This window comes from Procambarus clarkii, chromosome 10, assembly GCF_040958095.1.
Source record: "Procambarus clarkii isolate CNS0578487 chromosome 10, FALCON_Pclarkii_2.0, whole genome shotgun sequence".
NCBI classification, from domain to species: Eukaryota; Metazoa; Arthropoda; class Malacostraca; order Decapoda; family Cambaridae; genus Procambarus; species Procambarus clarkii.
Window position 1 is genome coordinate 50077213 of NC_091159.1, and position 20000 is coordinate 50097212.

General features: G+C 41.0%; 2 protein-coding genes across 2 annotated transcripts in view; both read left to right on the plus strand.

Annotated features, from left to right (window-relative positions):
- The window catches only part of LOC138363362 (cytadherence high molecular weight protein 3-like), a 28577-nt gene extending 15676 nt beyond the window's left edge, over positions 1 to 12901 (plus strand). Inside the window, exons 2-3 of the mRNA XM_069322392.1 lie at positions 11203 to 11314; positions 11945 to 12901. Coding sequence (XP_069178493.1) covers positions 11203 to 11314; positions 11945 to 12901 — 1069 coding nt within the window. The remainder of the gene's footprint in view (positions 1 to 11202; positions 11315 to 11944) is intronic.
- Positions 12902 to 15661: 2760 nt separating this feature from the next.
- LOC138363363 (putative per-hexamer repeat protein 5) overlaps positions 15662 to 20000 on the plus strand; it is a 25866-nt gene continuing 21527 nt past the window's right edge. Inside the window, exons 1-2 of the mRNA XM_069322393.1 lie at positions 15662 to 15690; positions 16347 to 16515. Coding sequence (XP_069178494.1) covers positions 15662 to 15690; positions 16347 to 16515 — 198 coding nt within the window. The remainder of the gene's footprint in view (positions 15691 to 16346; positions 16516 to 20000) is intronic.

Consider the following 20000-nt stretch of genomic DNA (forward strand, 5'->3'; position numbering starts at 1 on the left):
TTAAGGTAAACTCAGAAATGTAAAGCAGGTACAGTTTACAGGTGGTACACAGTCATCTCTACCCCTCTCTACCCCTTTTCCCACAACCTACGGAGCCCATGCCCCCCTCTCACTTCCTGAACTTCTAGCACCTCTTTGAAAAGTCCCCCCCCCCCACCTACAAAACTCCCTCTCCCCACCTACAAAACTCCCCTCCCCCTACAAAGCTCTCCCACCTACAAAACTCCCCCACCTATAAAGCTCCCCCCACCTACAAAGCTCCCCCCACCTACAAAGCTCACCCCACCTACAAACCTCCCCCACCTACAAAGCTCCCCCACCTACAAAACTCCCCTCCCCCACCTACAAAACACCCCCCCCCACCTACAAAATCTCGCTATTTTTCAGCAACCTATTATTCCTACCCCTTACTCTCTCCTCCCTCTACCCCTCTCTAACGTCTGCCCCCCCCTCTCCGCCCCCTCCTTCTAATATTTACTATCCCTCATCCTCTGGTCCTAGCCCCATATAGGTCTCTTCTCTCCTACAAACATCTGCTCCACAAGGCGTTTTTTATTTATATATTCAAATTGGCACAGGCTTACCTATTTCCTACGGTGTGCTCCCTCCTTCGACAGTCACAAATTAACAAAATATGACTCACTCCTAAAGTCAATAACTATGAAAGTGTTAAACCTCTCCCTGCAAGATGACCAATGGGACCAAGCAACGCTCCCAGTTAGACTCGGGGGTATAGGTATTCGCAAGGCGACACAGTTAGCATTGCCGGCATTCTTATCCTAGACCAGTGCTACAGGTGAATTAGTGAATTAGATACTACCAGAATACCTAAGAGACTCCATTGGGATTTATGATCTTAAATTCGCGGACGGAGCTGGTTAGTGGAACAATCATGCCAACTCTCACCCTCAACCAATTTTTCCAAATAACTGCAAACAGGCCAAATAAGATAGTCCCATAGCGGAGAACATCGCCACAGGATTGCTGGAGGCAGCTTCTGAGAAGGGCAGAGCGCGTCTTCTAGCTGTGCAAGCGCCCCATGCCGGGGACTTCCTGTTGGCAGTCCCTAATTCCGCCTTGGGCACCCGCCTTGACTATCGGGACCTAAGTATTGGTGTTGCCGTAGGCCTTGCCGCCTCTAATCTCTAATCCCACCGAACACCGGTGTATCTGTGGCTATGCGTCGGCAGACCAATACGGCAGCCATGGTCTCATCTCTTGTAAGTCACAGGAAAAGATTGCCAGATATAAAGCAGTCAGTGTCATCATCAAGAGAAGTTTGCTACAGCTGGGTGTCCAGCACAAAGGGAACCTCAGTTGTGCAGACCTGACAATTCACAATCGCCCAGATGGAGTCACCCTGCAGCCATGGAGGGAAGGTAAACAGGTCGTATTGGACTACACTTGTTCGTCTACATTGGCTGATACCTATCTACCTCACAGTACAGCTGAGGGAGGCGGGGCGGCCATCTTTAGGGAGACCCAGACAACTAATAAGTACAGGGACCTAGAACGTCGTTACAGGCTTGTGCCGATAGGCTCTGAGGCCCCTGGGCGCTAGCGGTAAATGTTCACTTAAGTTCCTAAGGAAGGTGGGTGAGGAACTCATTTGGCAAACTAGAGACTTAAGAGCGGCCAGTTTCCTTTTCCAATGCTTCAGTGTCGCGATCCAGATAGGAAATGCTTGGCTCCACAAATCTTGGGCACGCACCCCATCTCCGAAAAGCTGGATGAGGTCTTCGAATATATATATATATATATATATATATATATATATATATATATATATATATATATATATATATATATATATATATATATATATATATATATATATATATATATGCGTATATAATATATATATAAGGACAATACTCGGCTCCTTTGCCTGGTAGATGGTTGAAGGGAGTTTAGTTTACGTATATAACAGTTAGTTGGAAAAGACGACCAACCCGCATCTTGAATGTGTTCAAAACGGGAGAGATACCCCCAGTTGCCTCTGTTTTATACGAGTTTACTGTGTAAGTGACGTGGTGAATCAATTATTCCTCTCCTTGGGGGATGCTATTGTACTGCACATTAATTCTCTATCCGCATTCATGCGTTTTATCATAATGAAACAAATAATTAATATTTTAAATGAAAATTCCAACTGACTTAGTTTGTCAGGCTCCCTCAGAATAAAACTTGTCACGAAAATCCTGTCGAATATATTTAATCTATTACTCTGCCCGGAGGTCTGGTGATTATATTTTGCAATTAATTTAGCAAACGAGCTAAAAAAATTATAGCCCCACGTCGACAAATGTGAATTTCTTGCTTTCATTATTAGCATGATAGTTTATTGTTAATATTATTATTAATTATGCATATATATTTTGTTTTGAATGCTGGATCTTGCGATACCTCAGCGAGAGGACGAGGGATTATCGTGTAAGATCGAATAAAGAGTGACAGATCTGTACCAGACTTCAAAGAGGAACCAATTGTTTACATCTCCTTGGAACGACGCTTGTCGCTCGAAAGAAGTCTTCCTGTCAACTTTTACAAGCAAGAGTAGTAAATATTTCCAGGCGGAAATTAAATGAAGAAAATCCGCCTAAGGAAAAACTGCAGTTATTGCAATTTCAAAGTTAACACAAGTAAAGGTGAAAAAAGCCTTTCATCTTTCCTGGCGAGATCAAAGGGTGTGGAAGATCATATGTGGTATGTGATCGTGTATAAAAACACTCACAAAGGGCTACATACACCGACAGGTGTAGTAATACACCGCTACTCTGTGTATACACTCACGGGAGTTAAGAACATAGGAACAAAGATAACTGTAGAAGGCCTATTGGCCCATACAAGGCAGCTCCTATTTTTAACCACCCAATCCCACTCATATACATGTCAAACCCACGCTTGAAACAATCGAGGGACCCCACCTCCACCACGTTACTCGGTAATTGGTTCCACAAATCAACAACCCTGTTACCGAACCAGTATTTACTTTAGTTTACTTTAGTATTGAACGATATCAAGGACACGTATATATATATATATATATATATATATATATATATATATATATATATATATATATATATATATATATATATATATATATATATATATATACATGTCATATAAATTTATATACATTGATACAATGTGAAACAATCAATTTTTTCCTCTATGTATCTAAGAGCTCTTCGAGTTGTTAGTCCAGAACTCTTAGATGAAGAGTTTATGAATATTGATTCTATTGGTCTCAAGCTTTGTTATCCACTGAGTTTTTTGGAAGTTTGTCGTAGAAAAGCACGTCGTACATATTATAATAATAATAAATGCAGTGAGAAAATTCGCCCAAAAAATGCGTTATATTTACCATACTTTTCTGGGTTTGAAAATATTGTCAAGGCTTTGAAATGTTTTGATATACATGTATTGTTTTATAACGAAAATAGTGTTGGTAAACTATTAGATAGAAACAGCCCTCGTAGTGATAATTGAGTCTTTAAAAAATACCTTGTAAAGACTGTAATAGGTTCTATGTTGGACAAACATCTAAAGATTTGAAATGTAGAATTTCGCAACATAAATACTCTGTAAGACATGGCCAATTGTCTAATGCTTTGTTTGTTCGTTTGTCAGAAAATTCTCACCAGATTGATTGGGAGTTGGCTTCTTCAATAACAAGTTGTATAAGCACTTTCAATAGGAACATAATTAAATCTGCTTTAATACAGATTACAAAATCATGTAATTTGAACATTAGCAGTGGTTTATATAATGTAGATTCATTTTTGAATGATCAGTTAAAGGACTATTTGATTAGGATCATTGATACACATTTGTCTCACTAATACTTATTATTATCCACTATCTTATGCTTTTATTACCATATGTAGCTCCTATTTATATCCACCCAATCCAATTCATTTATTTGTACTTCACTTCACCTCTCTATCTCTCCTGCCGATATAGGTCCAATCTACGAACTTGTAAATTCATCCTTTTGAAAGTGAATTATTAAATACGAAAGTATTTAAGGAAATTCCTGTTTCCATTCTTCCTTCGTGGTCTGACACTGTCCTGTCATATATATATATATGTCGTACCTAGTAGCCAGAACGCACTTCTCGGCCTACTATGCAAGGCCCGATTTGCCTAATAAGCCAAGTTTTCCTGAATTAATATATTTTCTCTAATTTTTTTCTTATGAAATGATAAAGCTACCCATTTCATTATGTATGAGGTCAATTTTTTTATTGGAGTAAAAATTAACGTAGATATATGACCGAACCTAACCAACCCTACCTAACCTAACCTAACCTATCTTCATAGGTTAGGTTAGATTAGGTAACCGAAAAAGTTAGGTTAGGTTAGGTTAGGGTAGGTTAGGAAGTCGAAAAACAATTAATTCATGAAAACTTGGCTTATTAGGCAAATCGGGCCTTGCATAGTAGGCTGAGAAGTGCGTTCTGGCTACTAAGTACGACATATATATATATATATATATATATATATATATATATATATATATATATATATATATATATATATATATATATATATATATATATATATATATATATATATATATATAATAACAAAACACATAGCATAACAAACGTCTGGCCCCAGTAGGGTGGGTGATGAAGGCCGAGTAGCCTGATAACACCATCCGGAGGCCGGAAAAGCACGACAAAACTCCAAAGCTTCAGGAAAAGTTCTGCAAAAGTAATTTTTTTTTGTTTGAATTTGCATGTTGGAAAATATGCACCATTAACTAGGAAACGCCGTCAGTGCTGGGAAGGGAAGGGTTGGAATAATGCATTTCAGGATTTCCAGCATTTAACTTCAGCTCTCGTAATAGCTACTAACGTTTCTAATTAAAAAACGTCGCCCACTCTTACCTCTTCAGGGAGCCCGTCCTCACAGCAAATGCATTACCGTGTTAAACCATGCATACCCCCCCTCCCCCACCATCAAACCACCTGGCTAGTTATTTAGATATTTGTCTTGATCTGAAAGCATATTACGGTTCCGATAAGGTTCCAGTAATAGTCTAGATGTTAACTGGCAAGTGAACTTTTGTCGTAAATAGTAATTATTCTCAAGTTATAGCGTTATTTGATCATAAATAATTGGTTTAAAAATAAGAAGTGAATGCTGAAAACTTTTTTTTTTTTTGAAGAATTTAGTTGTCTGTAAACGGAATTCTCGGGATCATTGAAAGGCTTTCGAATTTCATATTTCATATATCGTCAATAATACACTGAATTATCTTAACCTCACCAAACCTTAACCTAACCTAATCATGAGTAGAGAGTAGATAATAGCACTAATTATGTAGTTGTAACCAATCCATTAAATTGAGTGGATCTGGTCCTTGAGGACAGGCCCAACCACTTGCGCTGGACGGTATAGAGCGAGATGTCTCTGTGTATGCAGGTCGGCGTTCAATCCCCGACCGTCCAAGTGGCTGGACACACTTGTAAGGCACTTCCCACTTGTCCTATCCCAAATCCATAACCTGATTCCTTCCAAATGCTATATAGTCGTAATAGTTGATGCTTTCTCCAGATAGTTTACGGGCTCACCATAGCCCGTGCTACTTGGAACTGCTTGTTCCAAGTAGCGAATCTTTAACAACAACAACATCCAGATAGTTCTCTTCCCTTCCTTGAAGACAGAAGGCTTCAGCCATGGTGATGTACGAGCTTCAGTTTTATGTAACGAGGAAAGAGATCCCTGTCTGGTTCCCATACTTTTCTCTTCTCTCTTATACCTCGTCCTCATCCCTCTTTCTTAATCCTCGCCTGATATGTAATTCGTCTCCTACCCTCTACTGTTTCTTTCTTGACTAGACCACACACGGGAAGGTGAAGGGACGACGACGTTTCGGTCCGTCCTGGACCATTCTCAAGTCGATTGAATCGACTTGAGAATGGTCCAGGACGGCCCGAAAAGTCGTCATCCCTTCACCTTCTAGTGTGTGGTCTGGTCAACATACTTTAGCCACGTTATTGTGACTCATCGCCTGTTTCTTTCTTCCTTCCCTCACACTTTCGGCTTTCTATAGTGACTTTCTCTCATTTCTTAATAAATTCTGTTACTTTCCTTTTAATCTTCATTCACCCTCCTTTCCGTTTTTCATCCCCCCTCCTCCTATGCCAAATTCTAAATTCTTTGCATATAGCATGATGGCTTCCTATTCCATTTAAATACCAACTGATCCTTCTTCCTCATTAAAAATTGTTAATTTTAAAAATTGAGAATGTTATGTTCTCCACATTTTCGCAACATTCTCATTAGCTACCTCGTTTTTTTTTTTAGTTTAAAAGGTGTAATACCAGTTGAGTCTCTTTATTTGGGTCTCCTTCCTCCCTGCATTTGCACTATGTTGCCAGCGTTCACCTTGCATTGTACTGTGCTTCAAGCCTTCCCCTTGCATTGTACTGTGCTTCAAGCCTTCCCCTTGCATTGTACTGTGCTTCAAGCCTTCCCCTTGCAGTGTACTGTGCTTCAAGCCTTCTCCTTGCACTGTACTGTGCTTCAAGCCTTCCCCTTGCATTGTACTGTGCTTCAAGCCTTCTCCTTGCACTGTACTGTGCTTAAAGCCTTCCCCTTGCATTGTACTGTGCTTCAAGCCTTCTCCTTGCACTGTACTGTGCTTAAAGCCTTCCCCTTGCATTGTACTGTGCTTCAAGCCTTCTCCTTGCACTGTACTGTGCTTAAAGCCTTCCCCTTGCATTGTACTGTGCTTCAAGCCTTCTCCTTGCACTGTACTGTGCTTAAAGCCTTCCCCTTGCATTGTACAGGGCTTCAAGCCTTCCCCTTGCATTGAACTGTGATTAAAGCCTTCCCCTTGCAATGTATTGTGCTTAAAGCCTTCCCCTTGCATTGTACTGTACTTAAAGCCTTCCCCTTGCAATGTATTGTGCTTAAAGCCTTCCTCTTGCAATGTACTGTGCTTAAAGCCTTCACCTTACATTGTACTGTGCTTAAAGCCTTCACCTTACATTGTACTGTGCTTAAAGCCTTCACCTTACATTGTACTGTGCTTAAAGCCTTCACCTTACATTGTACTGTACTTAAAGCCTTCACCTTACATTGTACTGTGCTTAAAGCCTTCCCCTTGCATTGCACTGTGCTTAAAGCCTTCACCTTACATTGTACTGTGCTTCCAACCTACACCGGATTCCAGCCAGTAAGTCTCTGCAATTAAGTTATTTAGACTCGGGGTTCTCGCCCCGATTTATTAAAGTTGGGGGCCTGTCCGTGAGAGCTTTTACCCGAGTGCTTGTATTTTTCCAGCATTGTTTCCCTGTTTCTGTTTCTTATTATGGATATTACTATAGCTGGCTGTTGTTGCTGTTATTATTGCTTTTGTTTCTGAGAGAAATGTTGTTTTTTGCGTGTTTTTGTATTTGTTATGATATGTGGTTGGAAGAGTCAGTAATGCATGTTAACCACAGAGTCATTGTTCTGTGCCTGTTATTATGGTTTCAGAAATCATCCTTGTGAAAAATTGGTCCTCAGGTGTTCTCTCTAGTGTCTTCAAGGTTTGAACAAAGCGTGAATTACTTTGAATTTAATAAGCTTGTCAAAGCCTGAGACTCTTTCATGCCTTGTCAAACTCTACAGAATCCGAGCACACTATTTAGGCATTCTTCAAGGTCACAGAACATATTCCTTCTTTTCCTTCCCTATTCCTGATTTTATTCCTTCATTTGAGCTCTATAGGACTTGAATTTCTTACTTTGGTCAAGCTCTATGCAGTCGGAACTTGTTACTTCCGTCGTCGTCAAGCTCTACTCTAAAAGAGTCTGCAACTCTAATGCCGTCATGCGCTACAGATTCTGAGCTGCTTACTTCAGTCATTAAGCTCTATAGATCATGACGAATTTACTTGGGTAGATGTGCGTGACCCTTGCTTAGGGATCCCAACAAATGACCCTGAATTAAGAAAATCGTTGAGGATTTGTGCAAGAAAACGTCGTATTACCACGCAAGCGAAGTTTTGCCCTCGTCAGGAGTAGGGCTCATTAACGTTGTTGCTTAAAGGTTGTTATAGCGATGTTGCATTTTTAAGGTGGGGGGGGGGGGTGCCTATGGTTGACCCTGGAACCCTTGGGGTGTCTTTGATCTGTCTTGCTGTTTCAAGACAGCTTCTTTGTTTCTCTGTCTGTCTGTCTGTCTGTCTGTCTGTCTGTCTGTCTGTCTGTCTGTCTGTCTGTCTGTCTGTCTGTCTCTCTCTCTCTCTCTCTCTCTCTCTCACTGTCTCTCTCTCTCTCTCTCTCTCTCTCTCTCTCTCTCTCTCTCTCTCTCTCTCTCTCTCTCTCTCTCTCTCTCTCTCCCTCTCTCTCTCCTTCTTTCTTCTCCCCTCTTCCTTTGCGATACAGCTTGGGTGTATATACACATCTGCCATGCAGTGCGATGTAGCGGACATACACCCAAGAGGCAGCACGCATTGGCAGGTATTGTGGATGGTAGGGGGGGGGGAGAGGGTATGATATCATGAATACATGTTCCAAGCCATTACAGGCATTTATTATTATACATTATGCATGAATGTTTTTGGAATATATTGTACTAAAATTAGGATAAAAAGCTATTCCGGTACATACTATATTTGAAGAATTGTCGTGGGATTCCCATTGGCATCGGTTCCTGTTTAGCACGTACCCAATAGCAATTACTGTTAAAAATTGGGTGAGGGTTGCCTCGAACAAGCAAATAGATAGACAGACACGTCGAATTACATAGATTGATGTATGTCAGGAAATGTAAACTATTTGCATTCAAGGTAAAAAAGTTCTAAGACCTAGAGGTGCAGTTAACGCATCAGTTTTATCGAATTACATCCAAATATTTCGCGCACGGCCGATTAGACTAAGTAGTTTTACGATTGCAATAAAAACCGGCTGAAATTATGGGCACGAAATGTCATTACTAAATGTTGCCATAATTACATCGTCAAGATGACTTTGATCATTTTGATTTAGTAAATCCAGCTTATATTTAACGTATAGATAGCAAGAGCATTTGGATATTATTCACAAGCGATGTTACTTAAATTAACAGGCGCTCGACGAGGAAGATGATATTGCAATGAGGAATGTCGAAATTATTACATTCTTTGTTATGGTTAATGAAAGTTGAGAAGTGACTAATGATGGTGTTGGCTGTTGCTCACTGAAACTGAGTTTGTTTAGTGTGTTTGTAGGTAGTTTCTTGGTGTGGCAAGTACTCAGAGGAGAATTTGTTGCATGGAAACACTGTTTGTTTGAAAATTAGATCTGTGTTTGTAAAGCAGATTTGTGTTTGTATATGTATGATAGGTCTGTCTTTGAATCTGTAAATCAGGTCTGTGTTCGTGTTTATAAACATATCTGTGTTTGTAAACGCTGGTTTGTGTGTATGAAGCAGGTCTGTAAATGTATGGTCGGTCTGTTTACATAAATTTGAAGGTGTATGTGTGCAGTTAATATAATATAAATATATATAAATATGTTAAACATATTTATTTCTTGTGTGAATACTTGTACTTGAATGCTTGTGTAGATGTACATACAAGTCCACAGAGTCGTTCATCATTCTTATCTTCTTAAAATGCCTTCTCGCCAAGAGAGGATAAGGTAATTACAAGGAGAAAACGCTTATCCAGTGTGACAGCATAACACTTCGAAAGGATATGAGGGCAAGGAGCTGAGATATGAGGACAAGGAGCTGAGATATGAGGGCAAGGAGCTGAGATATGAGGACAAGGAGCTGAGATATGAGGGCAAGGAGCTGAGATATGAGGACAAGGAGCTGAGATATGAGGGCAAGGAGCTGAGATATGAGGACAAGGAGCTGAGATATGAGGGCAAGGAGCTGAGATATGAGGACAAGGAGCTGAGATATGAGGACAAGGAGCTGAGATATGAGGCAAGGAGCTGAGATATGAGGGCAAGGAGCTGAGATATGAGGACAAGGAGCTGAGATATGAGGACAAGGAGCTAGGATATGAGGGCAAGGAGCTGAGATATGAGGACAAGGAGCTGAGATATGAGGACAAGGAGCTGAGATATGAGGCAAGGAGCTGAGATATGAGGGCAAGGAGCTGAGATATGAGGGCAAGGAGCTGAGATATGAGGACAAGGAGCTAGGATATGAGGGTAAGGAGCTGAGATATGAGGGCAATGAGCTGAGATATGAGGACAAGGAGCTGAGATATGAGGACAAGGAGCTGAGATATGAGGACAAAGAGCTGAGATATGAGGACAAGGAGCTGAGATATGAGGACAAGGAGCTGAGATATAAGGACAAAGAGCTGAGATATGAGGACAATGAGCTGAGATATGAGGACACTTAGCTAGTTTTTGTTAAGCTCTTTACAAGTCATATAGAACAGAATGTGAATCTTTTTTGCATACGACAGTCCATATTTTTTGTACCTTTCAGCCCGGGAAGCTATAGCCTTGAACCAATAGGTAGTTTCATTTTCGTAATTGGATGTGAAACTACCACAGTCGCCCCTGTTCTATCTCTATATTACCGTCTCAGACTTCTGTGTACAAACTTCCCTTACCTTACCTTACCTTACCTTACCTTACCTTGAGGTGCTTCCGGGGCTTAGCGTCCCCGCGGCCCGGTCGTCGACCAGGCCTCCTGGTTGCTGGACTGATCAACCAGGCTGTTGGACGCGGCTGCTCGCAGCCTGACGTATGAGTCACATCCCAACCCGTTCTCGCACTTTCGTATAGTCAATATTGACTTATTAAATATGTGCATATGTGACATACTTAACATACTAGTTTACCTTGAAAAGCTTCATAGAAAACACCGACCTTACCTAACCTTCTTAGTATGTTAAGATAAGCATCTTATTGCTCCGTAATTACAATTATTACTTAACTTATTATAGGTATAGGTTAAATAATAATTGTAATTTCGAAGCAATAAGATGCTTATCTTAACATACTAAGAAGGTTAGGTAAGGTCGGTGTTTTCTATGAAGCTTTTCAAGGTAAATTAGTATGTTAAGTATGTCACATGTGCACGTATTTAATAAGTCAATATTGACTGTAAGAAAGTGCGAGAACGGGTTGCACAGCCTGGTCTACCATCAAATTACCTACGGCTTCCATTCTTGGGGAAAAAACTACGTCCCGCGACGTCTCCCAACGACAAAACTACCCCGAGATTACCTCCCCAATCGCTTAACAGTCTTTCCAAACACCGCCCAGAGGTTCCTCGCATTAACCGAAGTCTTCACCCTGAGACGCTCATGAAACTTAAGGTCTTCGTCTTGAGGTCTTCGTGGGAAATAATGTCCCATGTAAGGCACAAGAAGAAGTGCTCAATAAAATATGATTACTCTCCAAAATATTTCCTTCATGAGATCAAAACTCCGTCGCACACACACGTTGAAGAATTGGATCGTGGTCTTTTCTTGAGAAATGTATTATTGGGGTGTATATATATGATGTATAGGTTGTAGATTGTTCGTATGTTGTATATGATGTATCTGGTGAATATTGCGTATTTGTATATGTTTTATATGGAGTAATTGTTGTATATACACTGTATTTGTAAATGGTGTATTTGTGGTGTCTGCTGTATTTGTTGTTGTAAATGTTGTAAGTTCCAACAAGGTCTTACAAGTCAACTAACAAGTTAACGCTAGTCCTGAAGGGGAAGATTCCCGCGAGAAAGGGAATAGTCTGTAAGACTATTCAGACGATGGAAGGGATATGAAAACAGGATAGGAACTGGGACAGAGGGAAACAGAGGGAAGGAACGGCGCGCCCAACCCCTTGGGCCGTGGGGGATCGAACTCCGACTCGCTAAAAAGGAAGGGAGGCTGGCGCTCTATCTACCAGTTTGCAACAGTGCATGCGTAACATTGACGTCGCTTTAAAATAATTTCCCACACAACATTGACCGCCGACCCGGCATTATCCACCAGCCCAACATTGACCACCAGCCCAACATTGACCACCGGCCCAACATTGACCACCAGCCCAACATTGACCACCGGCCCAACATTGACCACCAGCCCAACATTGACCACCGGCCCAACACTGACCACCAGCCCAACATTGACCACCGGCACGACATTGACCACCGACCCAACACTGACCACCAGCCCAACATTGACCACCGGTCCGACATTGACCACCGGCCCAACATTGACCACCAGCCCAACATTGACCACCAGCCCAACATTGACCACCGGCCCAACATTGACCACCGGCCCAACACTGACCACCAGCCCAACATTGACCACCGGCCCAACATTGACCACCAGCCCAACACTGACCACCGGCCCAACATTGACCACCAGCCCAACATTGACCACCGGCCCAACATGGACCACCAGCCCAGCATTGACCACCGGCCCAACATTGACCACCGGCCCAACACTGACCACCAGCCCAACATTGACCACCGGCCCAACATTGACCACCAGCCCAACACTGACCACCGGCCCAACATTGACCACCAGCCCAACATTGACCACCGGCCCAACATGGACCACCAGCCCAGCATTGACCACCGGCCCAACATTGACCACCAGCCCAACACTGACCACCAGCCCAACATTGACCACCAGCCCAACATTGACCACCAGCCCAACATTGACCACCAGCCCAACACTGACCACCAGCCCAACATTGACCACCAGCCCAACATTGACCACCAGCCCAACATTGACCACCAGCCCAACACTGACCACCAGCCCAACATTGACCACCAGCCCAACACTGACCACCAGCCCAACATTGACCACCAGCCCAACATTGACCACCAGCCCAACATTGACCACCAGCCCAACATTGACCACCAGCCCAACATTGACCAACAGCCCAACACTGACCACCGGCCCAACATTGACCACCAGCCCAACATTGACCACCGATAACATACATTAATCCTCTAGCTATAAATAATGACCTCTGCTGCATGGTCTCGGGGAATGAAAGGAAACTAAGTTTATTAGAGTTATAAGTTATCGTGAAATATATTGGGTTTTCAGGCACCCAATACACGAGATTCGCAGCAGATGGAGAAGAATTAAGAGGAAGAAAGCGAGAAAAGAAAGAGATAAGGACAAGAGACGAAGACTGGAGAAGGGGTGAAAGAAAGAGAATTTTAGTTGGTAAGGAGATGGTAGGAAAGGAATGGAACTATCTGGAGAAAGCGCCAAGCCATTACGACTATTTATCACTTGGAATGGGCCAGGATAAGGATTAGGGATGGTACGGAGGGGAAAGGAATGATACCCAACCACTTGAACAGTCAGGGATTGAACGCCGACCTGCATGAAGCTAGACCGTCGGTTCTACCGTCCAGTTCAAGTGGTTGGCAAAGAATGGACAAAAATATAGAAAAAAGTTTTATGAAACGAGTTGAGGCCTGTCGAGAGATATAGCTATCGATGCCCTGAATAATGCCCACGTTTTCTGAATATATATTACACTATTACAGAAAATGGGAAATTAACTGCTCATAGCTCTTGAAGAAACTGCAAGATATTAATACACATTGGCCGTTTATACTATGTAAATGAGTCCCATGACATAGAGGAATATCGGTTGTGGGGAAAACATTTAAATAAATTCCTTACATTTAAATGATGGGATAAACATGAATTATTTGTACTGGAAGAAAACGGGAAGCGTTTTTTTTCCTTTAAAACAACGAAAGATTTCGATTTCCTCTATGCACACACGCACAAGTTACATATATATAAATATATATATATATATATATATATATATATATATATATATATATATATATATGTATATATATATATATATATATATATATATATATATATATATATATATATATATATATATATATATATATATATATATATATATATATATATATATATATATATATATGTCGTACCTAGTAGCCAGAACGTACTTCTCGGCCTACTATGCAACGCCCGATTTGCCTAATAAGCCAAGTTTTCCTGAATTAATATATTTTCTCTATTTTTTTTCTTATGAAATGATAAAGCTACCCATTTCATTATGTATGAGGTCAATTTTTTTATTAGAGTTAAAATTAACGTAGATATATGACCGAACCTAACCAACCCTACCTAACCTAACCTAACCTATCTTTATAGGTTAGGTTAGGTTAGGTAGCCGAAAAAGTTAGGTTAGGTTAGGTTAGGTAGGTTAGGTAGTCGAAAAAACATTAATTCATGAAAACTTGGCTTATTAGGCAAATCGGGCCTTGCATAGTAGGCTCAGAAGTGCGTTCTGGCTACTAGGTACGACATATGTCTATATATATATATATATATATATATATATATATATATATATATATATATATATATATATATATATATATATATACATATATATATATATATATATATATATATATATATATATATATATATATATATATATATATATATATATATATATATATATATATATATATATATATATATATATAAACACATGCGCGTGCGGTGCAACGCTGGCCATAGAAAAGGTCATCATAGTGAATAGGTCGTGTAGTACGAAGAAGAATGAATGAATGAATGAATGAATGAATGAATGAATGAATGAATGAATGAATGAATGAGTGAATGAATGAATGCCTCTTGAGCGTTTCCAAACGTCTCTAAACTCATATATACTAAATTTCCCGAACCAATCGAGGATCCAAGCATAGAAAATGGCAATTTTGCCAATTTTGAGAGCTGATGTGATTTTGAGTTTATGGCCTTAGGGGATTTATGCGTCAAAATGCGATGTATTACTGAGGACGGGTTGTATACATCCTGTATTATACGAATAATACATCTGATTTTGACATAAAAATCTTTAACGTCAAAATGTGACGTTCTTTAAATCTTAGAGGCTCAGTATAATTGACGGGCTGTTGCATTTTCTATCGATTGGTTCATTGGGTAATGAGGTTAGGTTTGGGCAATTTAACATTGAAGACGAAGGGAAAGAATCGTGCCCAACCTATAGTGGACAAATCGGGGATCGAACGACGACCTGCAGGAAACGAGACCGTTGTTATACCGACTATTCTGAGGAGGAGTAGAAGAGGAAGAAGGAGCATCTGGAGAGGGCTTATAGAGGCGACACAATTAGTACTTTTGGAGGAAGAGAAATTGCTTCCACTCGTTCGATTCCCGATGGACCAAGTGGTTGGCCAGGCGTTCGTTCACCCCTATCCTCGTCAGCCCAACGCCTATGCAATCCTGTCCTATCCCTTCCACCTATGTCTATAAAGGATAGTGTTTGTTCGAGGATAGAATGTTTACGGGCTCACCATAGCCCGTGCTACATGGACATTTCGTTCTGAGTAGCTAAACCTACAACAACAACATGGAGGATAGAAGTCAGACGCATGGGGCTAGTCTAACGAAATTTTGCAGGGTGACTATTTGTTGCTCGGAACTGGTCAAAGGCGCGGTAGGGTCGAGCCCCCATGCCCTACTCCCCCATTTAATGAAAGGACAAAATATAATTTTTTCCAATCTCGTTATATACTGGAGTCTATCCTCACTATGGTTCACAAAGAATATTATTTTCGAGATGATGATTAAACGATAATTTGTCTTTAGTTTATTTTTTTTATAATTATTTATGAATTGTATTTATTTATGAAGATTGTGTGTAATGTAGGGAAAATGGGGAAGATTGGGGGAGGTGGTGAAGAGTAGTGAAGATGATGAAGGGTAGGGATGGTTAGATGGAAAGTTAAAAGTGACATGATCTCTACCTACAAAATTCTCGGAGGAATTGACAGGGGTAGATAAAGGTAAACTGTTTAACACGGGTGGTATGCGAACAAGGGGACACAGGTGGAAACTGAGTACCCAAATGAGCCACAGGGACGTTAGAAAGAACTTTTTCAGTATCAGAGTAGTAAACAAATGGAATGCATTAGGCAGTGATGTGATGGAGTCTGACTCCATACACAGTTTCTAATGTAGATATGATAGAGCCCAGTAGGCTCAGGAACCTGTAAATCAGTTGAATGACAGTTGAGAGGCGGGACCAAAGAGCCACACACACACACACACACACACACACACACACACACACACACACACACACACACACACACACACACACACACACACACACACACACACACACACACACACACACATAACTACAAACGAAAATAACTAACCAGGATCACCTAGCAAAGTACTTAAGAGAAAGAATACTCACTGAAGATTCAGAAAACCTATTTTGTCTCTACCCCCTAAAATATTTTCTATAAAAAAACACATAATGTCTTAAGAATCTATTAAAATTCTATAATAAATTGATCGCAGAATTCACTAACCCAGTATAACTTCGTAGCCCCGGCAAGGAATATGAGGACAAGGAGCTGGAATATGAGGACAAGGAGCTGGAATATGAGGACAAGGAGCTGGAATATGAGGACAAGGAGCTGGAATATGAGGACAAGGAGCTGGCATATGAGGACAAGGAGCTGGAACATGATGGGAAGGGCAGAGCCAATTTGACTGTATAGAACTACCATGACAGGGACCTGAAGACAGAGCAAACACACTGTGCTCAACCACCTGCACCACTGGGGATCGAACGCCGACCCTGGAGAAAGCGAGGCTGTCGGTTTGTCGAATATGAAGACGCAGGTAAGTAGAATATCAGAAGATTCATTAGGGTGAGAGTCCCAAGCCAAAACACTATTTAACATTTCGTTGGAATCAAGTGATCACTGCATCAGCGGAAGCAAGCAATCACTGCGTCCCCGGAAGCAAGCAATCACTGCGTCACCGGAAGAAATCACTGCGCCACCGGAAGCAAGCTATCACTGCGTCACCGGAAGCAAGCGATCATTGCGTCACCGGAAGCAAGCAATCACTGCGTCACCGGAAGCAAGCAATCACTGCGTCACCGGAAGCAAGCGATCACTGCGTCACCGGAAGCAAGCAATCACTGCGTCACCGGAAGCAAGCAATCACTGCGTCACCGGAAGCAAGCAATCACTGCGTCACCGGAAGCAAGCGATCATTGCATCATGCTTTCATAGAAGTAGTTACAAAACAACGGAGGAGACACATGTGCAACACTATACACAAGGAAATAATCGTCAATGAAACTTATCTTTAACTTCCACCAAAGCACAGATGTGAGAACGGCCACCACGACAATTACTATATTGATGGCTACTCTATTGTAGCTTTTCTTAATGTACTTCCACCTCCTTAGAAAGCTTGGCTCGTGATACTAGCGGCTACTTATATTCACTTTACCGTCGACGAATCGGGCCGTGGCGGGAACATTCAAATCTACGTCAAATTCGGCTCTACCCTACTTCTTGCACCACGATTTATCATAGAAGGCGTAGGTAATCCTACATTTCCTGTAAACGTCTTTTATTTTGATACAGAAGCCTTCTTCCTCCCCGGGTTGAGCTATTGGGCACATAAGGGTTTCATATTCCTCTGGGTTAGAGACAGAAATACAGGCCCCAAAGAATTTCAATTCCAATTACAGACTGAACATTGCTACTTGCATTCTTTCGATTAATAGTTTGGTCAGCGATGCTGGTGGAACCTGTTGACACACTCCCTTCAGCTCCTGGAATTAATTTTAATAAAAACTGACGAAATTGCTGTAGCCATAGGTATTGTGTTCGTAATCCAAGATGAACAGATCAATAGAGGTTTATCTCTCCATTAGAAAATCTTCAAGAACCCCGCTCATATCTGTAGGAGGGTGATAGCATACTACGATAACCTTGCCGCAGGTGCTATCGCTAAACTCCTCACAAGTGCTCTCGTAGACGAGACTACGATCGTGAAGGTAAGTCAAAGCGAGTTTGGTGGCTGCTGCCTACTGTCCGCCTATCCAATACTCGTGAAGCATAGCCATAAATGCCCCCTTAAAGTATCTCTCGTCGTGTTCACGGTGTTCTTAAGCGATGTTGCTCGAGAACAGCTCTCGAGCCGCCTGTATCTCGTGCAGACATTCTTTATCCTTGACTAAGAACCTCATGCTGTGAGCTGTATAAAACACGAACCCTATTAAAGTCTCCTCTGGCTTTTCTGACGTGACTTGTCTCATTGCCTCCCTAAAACTACGGAACAGATCGTTCATATAATCGTCATCAAAACAGTTGATTTCGATAACAAATATAAAGGCAGCAGACAGGTTGTTCTTGGGTTGTGATGGGCGAGGTGGTCTCAGATGTCCGGGTTGTAGGAGGCCATATTTGATCAGCAACAACACATAAGTCTCGGTCTCTGATTATTGGAGGGATCGATCCTCTGAACTTGCACTCGAGTCGACTACTTCATCACTCTATTTCTATTGATTTTGTTATGATTCCAAGTTGTCTTATAATTCTCTGGGTAAGAGGTATAGTTCAAATGCTTTCTATCCTTCTTCCTCTTTATTCATCGTCTCCTCTTTTTCCCCACTCTTTTCTATATCTCCCACCTTTACTTTGTCTTCCTCTTACTCTTTATCATATTGCTAGCAAATTTTGTCTACTTCATTTGTCTTTGTACAATGTCCCTCTGATTTTTCGGCGGGGTTTTCCAGGCATTGTGTCTCCGTTTCTAATTTTTTCTCATTTGCTATTGGATGATATCCCTCATGTTATTGCCCCATGTCTTCGTGCCCCTCTTCGCATCTCTCATTTTCCTGTGTCTCATCACGTGCTCTGGAGTCAGGGTAAACGGTGCTCCTGGAGAGGTCAGGATAATTCTGGGGAACTCGAACGTCGTCCTTCTCCCTGTTCTGTCTATTTTGGTCATATTTAATATGCCGACGTTGGGGGTCAAAGGTTAAATGAAGACTGGAATCATTCAAGAAAATTTTGAATTATCTCCCATTGGTAAATGACTCCAAGAAATACCCAACTGGAATTATCGTTTCATTTATTGTTTTAAAGCAAGTGCCCCACTTAATTTTCAATAATGGCTCTTTGTTTTAATTTGTCCAGAGCTCAAACACACTTATTTTGTAGCCCTCAATTACGTATTTTAAAGTTGAATGCGAGATCTAAACCCATTTGTCGCGCCTTAGTCCAACAGATAAAATTGTTTTAGAGGTTTTCAAGCTAAATGGTGACTATCTTAGATACACTAAAGTAATATCCAACTTAGTGGGTAGCTTGCTGTGGTATGGCACCTCTAGAACACACTTGCAAACAACTAATTCACGACTGAACATCTGGCAAGGTTTTTGGAAGACGGAATATTTGAAGACGCAGAAAGTTAGTGTGTCTCACAAAAAACTGCGAGAAACCCCCTTGAAAGAATCTTTGTCAAGGCGTATATATTTACGATGCTTAAATATAGGAAGGATTGAATTGACTTTGGTGAGATAATTTGCTAATTCACTAAGAATTATGAAAGAATTGTGCTGACGACGTGATTTAATTAATAAAGGAGTAGATTAGCCGGTGCTAACTCTGCTGCTATTATTGGTGAATGTTTTTGTTAACAATGCAAGTGTTTAAAATGTATGCATTGATGCTGTTACTGCATATCCTACTGTTTTTTTACGTGTGCTGCTGCTGACGATATTTTCCATTTATTGTTAGTAGATTTTGCCATTTATATTACATATGAGACATAGATCAAAATAAAATAAAATAAAATGTTTATTTAGGTATGGTACATACATACAAGAAATTTTTACAAGGATTGGTTGACTTATAGGTAGAGCTAGTACATACAATGCCTAAAGCCACTATTACGCAAAGCGTTTCGGGCATGATGATGATGATACATGTGTTTCAGATGCCCGAGGGAAGAGCAAAGGCCGATCATCCTCGCCACCGACGAGCTCTGACTCTCCGAGATTTGAAGGTTAGATATAAAATGAACACTCACGATTAACAAGAATCTAAATCTTCGCTATTCACTGTTATTCATAACTGCTCTCAAGTATGGATAACCATTCAGTCCACCGTCCCATGCCAAATCCTTATCCTGACGCCCGTTACCAAGTGCTATATAATTGTAAAGGCTTGGC